Raw genomic sequence first — 14,991 nt, 5'->3', positions numbered from 1 at the left:
AAAGGAACGTAAGGTTTGCAAATCTGTTGGAGGAGGAGCATTTGAAGTTGCCAGGATATGATCTGGATCAGGTTTTAGTCCAGCCTCTGAAATTGTATCCCCCAAAAAGGAAAGTTCAGTTTGTCTAAATTTGCATTTGGACCTATTGAGCTGGAGGCCTGCTGTACTGATGCAGTTTAGTGCAGACTGCAGGTTATTGTCATGCTCCTCAGAAGTATTTCCAAACACGATAATATCATTCAGATAGCACTGAACTCCATGTTGATTCTTCAGAATCAATTACATAATTTTTGAAAGGCACTTGTGTTCCATACGGTCTCGCATGTGCCCCGTTTAAAACGAAATAGTCCCTCATGTGTAATAAATGCTGTGAGGGCTCTGCTATCGTCATGCAACATAACCTGATGGTATGCGCTCTGCAAATCAAGAGTAGAAAACATCTTTGCTCCACGTAGTTCTGCAAATACTTCTTCTATGTGAGGAAGAGGATCGCTGCCAATCACAATAGCTTTATTTGGCTCCCTAAAGTCCACACAAAGGCGAATGCCTCCACCCTTCTTCTGCGTCTCTACTATAGGTGAAACCCATTCCGAGGAGTCGATCTCTTCAATAATGTCCGTTTGAACAAGTTTTCTAAGTTCCTCTGAAACAGCTTCCCTGTCTGAAAATGGTAAGCGCTGTAATTTCTGTCGTACAGGCATCACGTTATTCCTCATTTCCACTTCATGCAGAAACCCACAAGCACAGCCGAGTTTCTCCTCAACTTGGTGTTGGGTCCCAGCTGAAACTGGTGTGTATACCGCAAGAGTGCTTTGCTGAGGAAGATCAATTCGTCCATTAAACTACCCTAAGATTTAAAGCAGCCAATAAATCTCTGCCAAGGATAGGAGTGCTTTTGTGGACAATGTAGAACTCTGCAGTTACACAGCAATCACCAAAAGTAACTATTACTGGCAGGCAGCCATGTACTGGAATATGGTTTTTCAAATAGCACACCAAGTGAAGTTTGGGTTCAGTAAGAGGCACATCTTTAAAGTAATGCAGATGGAATTAGGTAGTATAGATACTGATGAGCCAGTATCCAACATTAGCTGAATAAAGTGTCGTTTGCCTGAGGGTATGGTGGAAACATTTACAGTGCACTTTACCTGTTCTGGAATATGTGCAGTAGTGATTTTGTCCACACTCAGCACAGTAACATCTGGTATTGTAATTGCATGCACCTGTTGATTGAACTGGCTACTGCGAAATACTTCAGCAAAATGTCCAATCTTTTTGTAATGATTGCACTGAGCTACTTTTGCCGGACACCCTGTGTAGCTTGCAAGGTGTTGTGGGGATCCACAACGAAAACATGCTTTTACTGTATTTTGAATTTGCTGATTCGGTGGTTTTTCATTAGTTTTCCTCTTGCAATTGTGTCTGCAGTGGTAGTGAACTTTTCTGCAAAGGAGTCATAGCCTGGACTGTGACTCCTGTATCCATGCTCATTATTTTGGCTTCAGCTGTAGCTGACTCAATCTGAGTAGCAATGGTTATTGCTTTTTCTAGTGTAAGTTGTGGTTCTAGAAGCAAGCGTTCTCTTACATGAAGCATGGTTGTTTTCTCAATGAGCTGGTCTCTAATCATCTCATCTGCCATATTCCCAAAAATCACAAATTACAATCAGACTCCTCAGAGAAGCAATATACTGCATAATAGTTTCCTCTGGCTTCTGCTCATGCTGGTGAAATCTGTAGCGATTAGCTACTACATTCACTTTTGGCACAAAAAAAAAATTCTTTAATACAGTGAGTGCAGTCTCATATTTATCATCTGCAGGGGGAAAAGTGTAAAATATACAGCAGTGGATTAGCAGAGCACGCTTTCTTACTTCAGAAATCTCTGTAGCACTGATTGCAAGCAGGTAAGTCTCAAACATATGGATCCAGGTAGTAAAAACAATTGGAGGCTCACATGGGCTTTGCAGAAAGGGTGGAGGTGGGTTCAGAGGCAGAAGATCCATCCTTGTTGCCAAAACGTTGTATCAACCAGGCAAGGTACTAACAAGCTTCAACAGGACTTTATTTTCAAAGTGGAAACCTCTTTACCAAGCTGCTGCTGCACCCTCTGTAGCTTTCTCCCAGCCTCTCAACTCCTTCCCCTTCCTTCCTGTCCTTTCAGACTCCCAACAGCCGGTGCTCCCAATTCTAATAATTACAAGCAACATCTAAACACTACACATATTCACACTTACGCAATGCTCTGACTAATGGAGCCGAATGGTAGCACTCTAACTAGCGGTAGCCATTGCAGTGCTCACGCACCTCCCTTATCCTTCCCATCAGTGAGCATCCAGGGTCCCAGGGCAAAGGTATAAAGGGGCGTGGTGCTCCAGCCAGTTCAGTTCTTTTATCTATGACTCCAAGCCCGTTGGTAAGTAGGACTCCAAGGTAGTGAGGAAAGGCAGACAGGAAGTGTCAATATGCAGAGTCCACCTCAAAGAGGCTCAGAGGCAAATACCTTCATTTTTCTTTCGAGTGCCCTCTGCATACTCCCACTTCTGACATAGCTTAAGCAGTACTCTGACCCAGGTGGGTGGGATGACAGAATGCTAAGTGAATAAGGACTGCAGTATTGCCTTGTCAAATCTTGCATCAGATCCAGGGCCGGCTCCAGGCACCAGTGTTCCAAGCAGGTGCTTGGGGCAGCAGTTAGAAAGGGGCGGCAGTTTCTTGGTTTCGCCCATCGCCGCGGCAATTTGGCTGCAGCTTCTTCCTTTTGCCGTCTGCGGCGGCAGCTTTTTCACTGCTTGGGGCGGCAAAAATCATAGAGCCGGCCCTGATCAGATCTAAATATCATTCCTTAGATTTAGAGAAGGTATAAAAAGAACTCCATGTTGCTGCCATAAAAATCTCTCAGAGGAACATACCTAGAAAAACCCACAGAGGCTGCCTTCTGTCTAGTAGAATATGTTTTAATTCCCTGAGGAATGGGCAGCCCCATCAGTTTATAAGCTTCATTAATACATACTCTAACGCTAGCATTCGTACAGATATAGCTTTCCCCTTGTTCTTTCTTAGGGTATGTCTACAGTACGATATCATTTCAAAATTATTCTATTCAAATTTTCGGAAGCGATTTTATATATTCGGTCTTCTGTGTCCCCACTAAAATGCGTGAACTCGGCGGAGCGCGTCCACAGTACTGAGGCTAGCATCGAATGTTGGAGCGGTGCACTGTGGGTAGCTATCCCACAGTTCCCGCCGCCCACTGGAATTCTGGGTTAAGCTCCCAGTGCATGATGGGGCAAAAACATTCTCGCGGGTGTTTCTGGGTGTGTGTCGTCAGTCGCGCCTCCCTTCATGAAAGCTACGGCAGACAATCATTTCGCACCTTTTTGGTGTGCAGACGCCATACTGCTTTCAGCAGACGGTGCACGATTTCGTATGCGGGGTGGGAGGTTGAGGCAACTCGCCTGGCAGCCAGTTTCACACAGCCAGACAACAGGGCTATTAGAAGAGCGCAGCAGGGCATGCTGCACATCAGAGAAGCTTTGAAAGCCAGTTTCATGACTAGCCAGAGTATGGTGTGACAGTTGTGTTTGTTTCTCTTAAAGTTACCCGCCCCCTATATATATATATATATATATATGAAAGGAAATAAAGTCACAATTGTTTAAAAACCGTTCTTTATTATTTGTTGCACAAAACATTGAGAGAAATCAGAAGCTAGACGGCGGAGGGGAGGGGGGGGATTGGGTTAGGGGGGTGGAGGAGGAGGGAATGACAAGTCCAGAAACCAAATTAAAATTTAGGATATGCCAGCTTTCTGTTGCTTGTGCAGTCCTCTAGGGTTGACTGTGTGGGTCCCTGTAGCCTCCCCCTCTGTGTTCTTGGGCGTCTGGGTGAGGAGGCTATGGAACTTGGGATGGAGGGAGGGCTGCAGCGGCAGTCTGTGGTCTTACTGCCTTTCCCGCATTAGATCCACCATACAGTGGAGCATGTCAGTTTGCTCCCCCATGAGCTTGACCATAGCATCCTGCCTGCTCTCATTGCTCACGTCCCTCCTCTCTTCATATTCGTGTAATGCTTTATGGGACTCTGCACTTGTTTGCCTCCACACATTCAGCTGGGCCCTATCAGTGTGGGAGCACTGCATGAGCTCGGCAAACATGTAGTCCCGAATTAATTTTTTCGGCCTTCTAATCTGAACCAGCCTCTGGGACAGAGTAGATAGGGGCTGCATTGAAACATTTGCACCAGCTGCGGGAGGAGAAAAAGGGAGGGTAGTATGTTAAAAGATACATTTTAGAGAACAAAGGGGACACACTTTCTCAGTGAAACAGGCAATTCATAGTACACAGCACATGTTCTTTCTGTACGAGGTCGCATTTTGCCTCTTACACTGAAGTGCCTGCCACTTTGGTGTGAGTAAGCCATCACATGTGGCTGGGCAACAGAATTCAGCTTGCAGGCAGCCATGGTAAGCCCTAGGGACACGCTGGGTTCTGCTACTTCCGCATTCATTTCAATGCTTTCGAACTGCTGGGCCCCCTTTCCCATAGCAAGCAAAATGCCTGGTGGGTTTGCCATATAAAAGGAGGGCCTGCGGGCTCTCTGGGATGATCGCTTCACACAATACCCTCCCCCCTCCCCCCCCAACACACATACCCACCGCATGGCTCCGATGAGGCTCTGAGTAGGGATGAGCCCTTTAAACTAAACACGAACAGCCCAGCATGGCTGGGTTTCCCCCCACCCCCCACTACATGGCTCCGATCAAGCTCTCACTCACCAGAAGTGCTTTCTCCAGGGCCATGGTCCGGGAGCATGCCTTGGGAGTAGGGCGAGGCTATTGGCTCCAGCGCTAAGAATAGTTCCTGGCTAGGGGGGGAAAATGGATTTCCCACTTGCCGCCTATGGACTATCCTCCTCCTCCAAAAACTCATCCTCCTCGTTCCGTGCTACTCCCCTCTTGCAGGTGTCCACAGAGAGTGGCGGGGTAGTGGTGGCGTCAACCCTCATAATTGCATGCAGCTCATGGTAGAAGCGGCATGTATGGGGCTGTGACCCAGAGTGCCCGTTCGCGCTCCCTGGCTTTTTGGTACACTTGCCTGAGCTCCCTGATTTTTGTACGACACTGCTCTGTGTCCCTGGAGTAGCCTCTTTCTGTCGTGGCCCTGAAGACTTTAGCGTACGTATTTGCATTTCTTTTTTTGGAACGTAGTTCTACCATAACAGATTCGTCTCCCCAGCATGCGATGAGATCCAGTACCTCCCGTTCGGACCATGCTGGAGCTCATCTGTGAATCCGGGACTGTGTGGTCTCTTGTGATGGTGGACTCTGCATAGTCGCCTGTGATGGTGGACTGTGCTGATGGTCACCTGTGCTGATGGTGACCCAACAGGAAATTCAAAAGTTCCCGGGGCTTTTACTGCCTACCTGGCTAGTGCATCAGAATTGAGAGTGTTGTCCAGAGCAGTCACAAGGGAGCATTCTGGGAAAGCTCCCAGAGGCCAATAACGTCAAATTGTGTCCACAGTACCTGTAACCCGGAACTGTGATCTCAAGTTTAGCGGTACTCCACTTGCCGAGGTGGAGTACAGAAATCAGATTAAAGAGCCCTTTAAATAGAAAAAACTGGTTTGGTCGTGTGGACAGAATCAGTTTTATTTCGAAGTAACTCGGCTAATTCCAAAACAACTGTACTGTAGACCAGGCCTCAGTTTATAAACAAATTTAGGGACAATCTAAATTGTTTGGTCCTGTCTAAATACCAGGCTAAAGCCCTTTTAACATCCAGAGTATGTAATTTAACCTCTCCATTGTGAGACTGGAGTTTGGGAAAGGAAACTGATAAAACTGAAGACTAGTTTATATGGAAATCTGAGATCACTTTTAGTAAAAATCAAGGGTGTGTACAAAGCACTACTTCATCTTTATGAAAAACAGTGAATGATGGATCAGCCATTAATGCACGTAGTTGATGTATATGTCTTGCATAGGCGATGACTATAAAAAACACTGTCTTAATAGACAAATAAAATAAATTACAGCTTGCCAAAGATTCAAGGGGAGGTCTCATCAATGTGAGAGCACTATGTTTAAATTCCAAGATGGCATAGGATGTCTTATTGGAAGGTATAAATTATTGAGGCCTCTTAAAAACCTTTTAACTACATTATTAATAAATATTGATTTGTTCTCCATAGGTACATGTTGTGCTGATATGGCTGAGAGATGAACCTTTACTGAAGATAGTGAAAAAGCTGTTTTCTTAAGCGACAATAACTATTGTAAAACTTAACTGGATTGGTGCTGTACATGGATCTTAATCATACACAGAAATCCACAATAAAAACTGTTTATTTTTCTTAATCCAAAATAGAACAACGCCCCATCTTTTTTGTGTGTCCCCCTCTAATACTCCTTCTGCAGATCTGGTTCACAATTCATATTTTCTTCTTCTGATCCAAGGTTATTCTCAGTTCAGAAGGAACTGAAGATAATACTATACTTGTTGGATATGGGACATTGGAGAAAAATTCTCTGGGGAAGCAGAAGGCTTTTTAAGTGATGGCAGTAGAGAAGAAATTCTAAACTATTTTACATGACCTCTCTTTTCCAAAAAACACATATCTGGGACTGTTTCAGTACATCTCCTTCCTTTTCCATTACTATAAACTGAATCAACCTCTGGCTGAACTAGGGACATATCGGATCTATGAATCTGTGCCTTGACTATTAACTGCTGCAGTACCACACTGCTACTAGTCACTAGTTTCATAGCATTCCTTCGTCTCGATGGTTCCTTGAAGTCTCACTTTCAGAAACAGCTCATCCGGATCTGAGGAGGAACATCTCCACACCTTCCTATGCGGATATATGTCAAAGCACTGGCTCCTTAAAAATACTTAGCTTAGAGGAGTCTTTTTCCTGCAGATTGGCTTTTTTCACAGAGACGGACACCACCAAGAACTGGAAAATGATGCCTACCCTACCAGCTGAGTCACTACCAAAACGTAAAGTGTTGGCTCTAGACATAGACCCTCAGGAGGATTTCCTTTTCTGATCTTTATCACAGGGACTCCTAGCAATAGCAACAGAAGAAGACGACTCATTCAGTTTCTAGTAGACTTGTCCAGTGCCACTACCAGTCTGTGGGCTTTCTTAGCTCCTGGCCCTGTTCCATTTCCAAATGATTTTGCCAACACTGCTTCTTTTAAAAAGGATTACTTGAAGTCTATTCTGTCTTTCTTTGCTCTTGTTGTGAACATTCAGCAAATTGAACACACCAGGTATCTAACGTGTATATCCAATGTCAGAACAATGCCAGACAAGTTACACATCTTTTGAAACCGGAGTTGTTCTTCAGTTCCATGCCAAGCAAGGAACTGTATTACTCTATTACTATAACTATATAACTAGTTAAAACTAGCTAACTAATCACAGATCTGGGAGGACTCCAGAGCTCCACACAAAAAGCGTTCAGCCAGTTGCAGCTTTGAAGGAACTGAGGCAGCTGGAGCACCACGCTCCTTTCTACCCTTGCCCTGGAATGCTCGATGTTCACTGAGGGAGGGGTGAGGGAGGACATGAGTGCCCCAACAGCTACTGCTAGCTAGATTTCAACCGGTCAGAGCAAGGGACACTTGAAGGAGAACCAAAAGTTCCTTTTCAAGCTCACAAGTTGATCTAGAAATGAAAGTAACACAATGTAATAGTAGAGTGGAGATGAGTAGTATGGCACCAGAGACCTTATTACAGCATACTTTCAGAGACAACTACTTATAGGTAAACTCCTCCCCGTCCTTTCTTAGCTTCCTATTCTTGTTCCTGCTGATTAAAGAATTTTCCTATTACTTTGTACACAAAATTGCTCAGATTTCAATTGAGCTGCCTATCTACTCCCAAGAAAACAGAAGCGTGTTGAGGGGACAAATATTGAGTCATCTTCTCTGCTTGAATTTCAGACAAACCAAAAATCATTCAGATTGTCAAGGTGGGGGATGGCTTCAATCTACAGCCTCAGAGTTGGACAGATTAGCACCGTCCACTGATTGGACAGATCCTAGAAATCTGTTTGCCAAGGAAATATGCAGAATTTGCATTTTTACAGAGGATCTTTAGTTTTTACTCTGGCTGCCCAGCTCTGAAGGCAGAGCAGAGAACAGCGGCTGCTGGCTGGTCGCACAGCTCTGAAGGCGGCAGCACCACCAGAAGCAGCAGCGCAGAAGTAAGGGTGGCATGGTATGGTATTGCCACCCTTACTTCTCCATTACTACGAGCTGGGCGTCCGGCCAGCAGCTGCCACTCTCCGGCAACCCTAGAGAAACTAAAGTTCAGCATTTCAATAGTAGACTGACTCTATTATCAGTTGAGATTGTCAGCCTTTCCCTATAGATCAGGGGTGGGCAAACTTTTTGGCCAAGGGCCACATTGGGGTTGCGAAACTGTATGGAGGGCCGGGTAGGGAAGGCTGTGCCTCCCCAAACAGCCTGGCCCCCGCCCCCATCTGCCCCCTCCCACTTCCTGCCCCCTGACTGCCCCTCTCAGAACCTCTGACCCATCCAACCCCCCGCCCCCTTGTCCCCTGCCTGCCTCCTCCCGGCACCCCTCGCCCCTAACTGCCCCCCCGGGACCCCACCCCCATCCAACCTCCCCTGCTCCCTGTTCCCTGACTGCCCCGACCTCTATCCACATCCCCGCCTCGACAGGCCCCCCGGGTCTCCCACACCTATACAACCCCCCCCGCTCCCTGTCCCCCCAACCCCTATCCACACCCCCACCTCCTGACAGGCCCCCCAGGACCCCACTCCCTATCCAACCTCCCCTGCTCCCTGGTCTGCCCCAACCCCTATCCACAAAACCCCCCCTTTCCCCATCCCGACCACCGCCCCCAACCTCCGCCCCATCCAACCGCCCCTTGCTCTCTGTCCCCTGACTGCCCCCTGGGACCTCCTACCCAACCTCCCCCTGCCACTGCGCGTGCCGCCACCACCCCCTTACCATGCCGCTCAGAGCAGCGGGACCTTGCAGCCCTGCTGCCCGGACAGAGCAAGCCATGCTACCTGCGCGGCAGCATGGCTGCGGGGGAGGGTCCGGGGGCTAGCCTCCCCGGCCAGGAGCTCAAGGGCTGGGCAGGATGTGGCCCGCGGGCCATAGTTTGCCCACCTCTGCTATAGATGAACAGGATAACAGCACACGGCTACCCCCTGATACCTGACACCATGCAAGGCACTAAATTTAGCCGTATGGAGTGGAAATCCATCAACCTCAACAAAAAACTCACACAGATACAGACAGACATCATCTTCCTCTCCAAGTGCAAACAGATGGACATCATACCAAATGCACTGAAGGTAAAAAATCCATTGCAATCAACACACTACACTGACTATGGTGAGAGATTGTGCCACACACTCTCAAAGAAACTGAGGAACCACCTGATCAGCATCCTGTACAGCAGACAGGAGAAGATCAAGAATGAGCTCTCAAAACTGGAGACTCTCATACAAAACCAACCTTCCACACAAAATTCCACGTGGCTGGACTTTACAAAAACGAGACAAGCCACTTACAACACACACTTCACGTCTCTACAGAGGAAAAAGGACAGTAAACTATCTAAACTCCTACATGATACAGGGGGCTACAACAGTGGTACCCTCAACTCACCTAACAATATTGTTAATCTAGCCAACCACACACAGCCCGGTGGAAGAGTCTGTCCTATCTTGGGGACTCTCTTTCTGCCCCACCACCCCCACAAACATGATACAGTTCTGCGGTAATCTGGAAGCCTACTTTCATTATCTCCAGATTAAGTAATATTTTCAACACACTGAACAGTGCACTGGCCCACAGGAACCTTCCTACCAACATTACAAGAAGAAGAATTCTGCGTGGACTCCTCCTGATGGTCAAAATGACAGACTGGACTTCTACACAGAGTGCTTCCGCCGACGTACACGGGCTGAAATTGTGAACAAACAGCATCACTTGCCCCATAACCTCAGCTGTACAGAACGCAATGCCATCCACAGCCTCAGAAACAACTCTGACATTATAACCAAAGGGGCTGACAAAGGAGGTGCTGTAGTCATAATGAACAGGTTAGATTATGAACAGGAGGCTGCCAGGCAACTCTCCAACACCACATTCTACAGGCCACTATCCTCTGACCCCACTGAGGAGTACCAAAAGAAACTACACCATCTGCTCAAGAAACTCCCTGAAAAAGCGAACAAATCTGCACAGACACACCCCTAGAACCCTGACCAGGGGTATTCTGTCTGCTGCCCAAGATCCATAAACCTGGAAATCCTGGATGCCCCATCATCTCAGGCATTGGCACCCTGTCAGCAGGATTGTCTGGCTATGCAGACTCCCTCTTCAAGCCCTACTCTACCAGCACTCCTAGCTATCTTCAAGACACCACTGACTTCCTGAGGAAACTTCCATCCATCCTGGCCACTATGGATGTAGAAGCCCTCTACACCAACATTCCACACAAAGATGGACTACAAGCTGTCAGGAACAGTATCCCCGATAATGTCACGGCAAACCTGGTGGCTGAACTTTGTGACTTTGTCCTCACCCACAACCATTTCAGATTTGGGGACAACTTATACCTTCAAGTCAGTGGCACTGCTATGGATACCCGCATGGCCCCACAGTATGCCAACATCTTTATGGCTGACTTAGAGCAACGCTTCCTCAGCTCTCGTCCCTTAGTGGCTCTCCTCTACTTGCACTACATTGATGACACCTTCATCATATGGACCCACAGGAAGGAGGCCCTTGAAGAATTCCACCTGGATTTCAACGATTTCCACCCCACCATCAACCTCAGCCTGGACCAGTCCACACAAGAGATCCACTTCCTGCACACTACACTGAAAATAAGCGATGGTCACATAAACACCACCCTATACCGGAAACCTACTGACCACTATACTTACCTACATGCCTCCAGCTTCCATCCAGGACACATCACATGATCCATTGTCTGCAGCCAAACCCTAAGATACAACTGCATTTGCTCCAACCCCTCAGACAGAGACAAACACCTACAAGATCTTTATCAAGCATTCTTAAAACTACAATACCCACCTGGGGAAGTGAGGAAACGGATTGACAGCGCGAGATGGGTACCCAGAAATCACCTACTATGGACAGGCCCCATAAGGAAAACAACAGAACACCACTGGCCATCATGTACAGCCCCCCAGCTAAAACCTCTCCAGTACATTATCAACGATCTACAGCCTATCCTGGAAAATGATCCCTCACTCTCACAGACCTTGGGAGACAGGCCAGTCCTCGCTTACAGACAGCCCCCCAACCTGAAGCAAAAACTCACCAGCAACTACACACCACACCACAGAAACACTAACCCAGGAACCAATCCCTGTAGCAAATCTTGTTGCCTATTCTGTCCCCATATCTACTCTAGTGACACCATCAGAAGACCCAACCAGCCACACCATCAGAGGCTCATTCACCTGCATGTCTACTAATGTTATATATGCCATCATGTGCCAGCAATGCCCCTCCACCATGTACACTGGCCAAACCGGACAGTCCCTACGTAAAAGAATAAATGGACATAAATCTGACATCAGGAATGGTAACACACAAAAGCCAGTGGGACAACACTCCAGTCTTCCTGGACATTCTATAACAGATTTGAAAGTAGCTATACTTGAACAAAAAAACTTCAGAAACAGACTTCAAAGAGAAACAGCAGAACTAAAATTCATTTGCAAATTTAACACCATTAATTTGGGCTTGAATAGGGACTGGGAGTGGCTGGTTCATTATAGAAGCAGCTTTGCCTCTCCTGGAATTGACACCTCCTCATCTATTGTTGGGAGTGGACTAAAGCCACCCTGATTGAGTTGGCCCTGTCAACACGGGTTCTCCACTTCTCTTCATGTGTCAGTATATTTATGTGTGCATCTGTAACTTTCACTCCATGCATCTGAAGAAGTGAGGTTTTTACCCATGAAAGCTTATGCTCAAATAAATCTGTTAGTCTTTAAGGTGCCATAGGACTCCTTGTTGTTTTTGAGGATAACAGTAGTTCTTTAAGAAGCCATTATTAGGGGAGGTCACTGACACGGTTGTGCTGGGGCAACTCTGGCAGTGCCCTGACTCCTCAAATCCTTGATATTGGTCAACTGGGTTATAGTTCTGGATATCAGGAACTGTACTGGTTGTTAGCTGATGATCCTCTCTTAGCAATGGACAAAAAGTATCCATTACTGATAGGGTCAGCAGGTTTGGACATTACCGCTAAATGGACCTGTGGAGTGAACTGCCACAGTATGCAAGTGGTGCTGAGACCTTCTCTATCCAGCCTGGTCTTCTCATGCCAACTATGCTGTGTTTGAGGGGCCTGTATCCCCGAAGAACTGGAATAGTATTTAGCCAAAAGTCTGAAAATTTAAACTACTCAATGAAAGGCGAAATTATCAAATCAAAAGAACAAAAATAAAAGGTATCACAGATAGTCACTTCAAAACTTGTGTTCTCTGTGACAAAGATTTCCCCTTACCAGGAAGATATCTTGACTGTCTCAGGTAGTATTGTTTTGCTGATGTATTTGATATTCCAGAGTCATTTCGCATCACAGCTTTGCTTTCCCCTCCTGATTGGACACAGCCCAAGGCCTTTGGTTCGGACATGCTGAAAATCAAGATGTCTAGTAATTTAACTGATAGCTCTAGACTCAGAATTACAGACATTTACTCTAGCCTGATAAGTACAGTGCTCTCATCCAAACTCCACAAATCTTTTCCAAATAATGATTGTGGTCCTGATTTTATTTCTAGTGAAGTTAATGGAAAATTTGTATTTACTTCAATGGGAGTAAACTCAGGCTGTATGCAAAAAAAGTGTGTCCAGATCTATTCTAAGAGCACCAATGCCTAGTGACTACCGAATGCTTAAAGTTTATCTCTGACTGGCAACTGAGATACACAAATCAGTTCCTAATCACAAAATAAGTTTACAACAAGTAAACATTTATCAGCTGGTGTAAAATAGATTGAACAGGAGTATATTTGCAGTGTTTGTGTATGTGATTTTTTTTTGTGTGATAACACACAAGAGCAAAGGAACATAATCGTCCTGATAATGAAAAAAATAAAAATAAAAATGCAGCGCTAGGTGAAAGAATAATTGAAAAAAACCTCTCCCCACGCAATATCATATGCCACATTCCACCTCAACAGAGAACATGAAATAATGACATTGGGCAATAACGAAGACCTGAGACCAAAATCTTTAAACTGTTGCCCAAGAACCATGGCTTCCCCATCCCATGGATCCTAGCAATCTCTGCAGCAAGGGAGGGAAAACCAGAGCTGAACATATGATGCATAACATGCAAAAGCAACTAGCCTTGTGACCTTCCATTTTTACCCCTCATGAAGGATAACAGCTGCGAAGGACTGACTGACATGCAGTGTAAACGTGTTAGACAATCCGTTGTAACTTTTGGGGTGGCCTCTGCACAGTTTTTGTGTGAAAACTACTTAGGTTAGGGGTGTGATTTTTATCCTGAAATAGTTACACTGGTACAACCCCTCGTCTGACTCAGTTGTACCAGTGTAAAGCCTCAGATTAGTATAGATTGCTCCTGAAAACTGACTAGTGTAATTGCACCTCCAACCAAAATAAACTGGTACAAAAACTGTGGAAACCAGGTCTTAGAAACCACCACTAGAGACTGTATAAAAGCATCTATCTACCTTGAAGTCTTTAAACCATGATTTGAGGACTTCAATAGCTCAGACATAGGTGAGAGGTTTATTGCAGGAGTGGGTGGGTGAGATTCTGTGGCCTGCATTGTGCAGGAGGTCAGACTAGATGATCATAATGGTCCCTTCTGACCTTAATATCTATGAATCTAAGTGCTCTCTTTATGGGGCTTCATTACAGGGTGGCTTACTTATGTGAATTAGGCTGTTTGGTTTCTCATTGCCTCCATCAAAGTACACTTGTTAATAGCTAGGTTTCAGAATAGCAGCCGTGTTAGCCTGTATCCGCAAAAAGAAAAGGAGGACTTGTGGCACCTTAGAGACTAACAAATTTATTTGAGCATGAGCTTTCATGAGATATGAAGTGAGCTGTAGCTCACAAAAGCTTATGCTCAAATAAACTTGTTAGTCTCTAAGGTGCCACAAGTACTCCTTTTCTTTTTGTTAATAGCTAGTCAGCCTCAAGTATGGTGAGGCATACCTGCAGGGCTAGACATGGCCAAGAGGGTGCAGATGGGTAGCCCACCCTTTTACAGGCTACTTTAAGAGTGAGTTACTACTGAACATGAGTAAGAGTGGCAGACTTTGTCTCTAACTTAGTGGATAAAGAAAATAAAGTTAGTTTAATGTATCTAGATTTTAGTCAAGCATAAAAATAAACCTTGCAATACATGAAAACTCACTCTAAAAACCAATTGAAGGTAAACTAAAACACAATAAACACAATAAAAATCAAGTGTCTTATGTGCCTTATGTAATTGTGGACTTACCTAAACAGAAACTCTTTTGTTTTCTTTTCCTTTAACTGTGAAATGCTGGGCTTCTTGGAATATGAAATTCCAAATTCTGTGTCCTCCAAGTCATCCCAGCTGTCCATAGTCTTTAACAGAGTCTGACCCCATCTTCTCCTGCAATTTTTAAGGCCAACTGCACCATTTTGAGGGCCTATGGTTGCTTGCTTCTGTTTTCAATAGAAAAAAGTTTCAATATTCTCTATTCTTATATTTTACATCTAGTTCATTGCCTGCCGGAATGCACTGAAGTGCTTGGAGAAATTTTCTTTCTCCTCATGGAATTCAGGGCCTAATCTTGCAGAGGTTCTGAATGTCTGAACAGATATTAGTATCAGTAGGAATTCTGAGTGTGACACAATGCAGGGTCAGGCCCTAGTTGTCAAAATCTACCTGAAGCAGTCAGTTTAGGGACTATACACTAGTACTAATTTGCTGGGCCTAATTCA

The 14,991-nt window shown here is 45.5% G+C and overlaps 1 protein-coding gene across 5 annotated transcripts in view; it reads right to left on the bottom strand.

The window, feature by feature from the left end:
* The window catches only part of MAK (male germ cell associated kinase), a 56,990-nt gene that overhangs the window by 19,536 nt on the left and 22,463 nt on the right, over positions 1-14,991 (bottom strand). For all 5 annotated transcript variants that reach the window (XM_084620071.1, XM_084620072.1, XM_084620070.1 and 2 more), the window contains 2 exons: positions 14,522-14,712; positions 12,545-12,675 (listed from right to left, as the gene is read on the bottom strand). In XM_084620071.1, coding sequence (XP_084476197.1) covers positions 12,545-12,675; positions 14,522-14,712 — 322 coding nt within the window. The remainder of the gene's footprint in view (positions 1-12,544; positions 12,676-14,521; positions 14,713-14,991) is intronic.

This window comes from Lepidochelys olivacea (genome assembly GCF_965140295.1).
Source record: "Lepidochelys olivacea isolate rLepOli2 genome assembly, chromosome: 2".
NCBI lineage: Eukaryota > Metazoa > Chordata > Testudines > Cheloniidae > Lepidochelys > Lepidochelys olivacea.
This window is presented reverse-complemented; position numbering and strand designations above follow the sequence as displayed.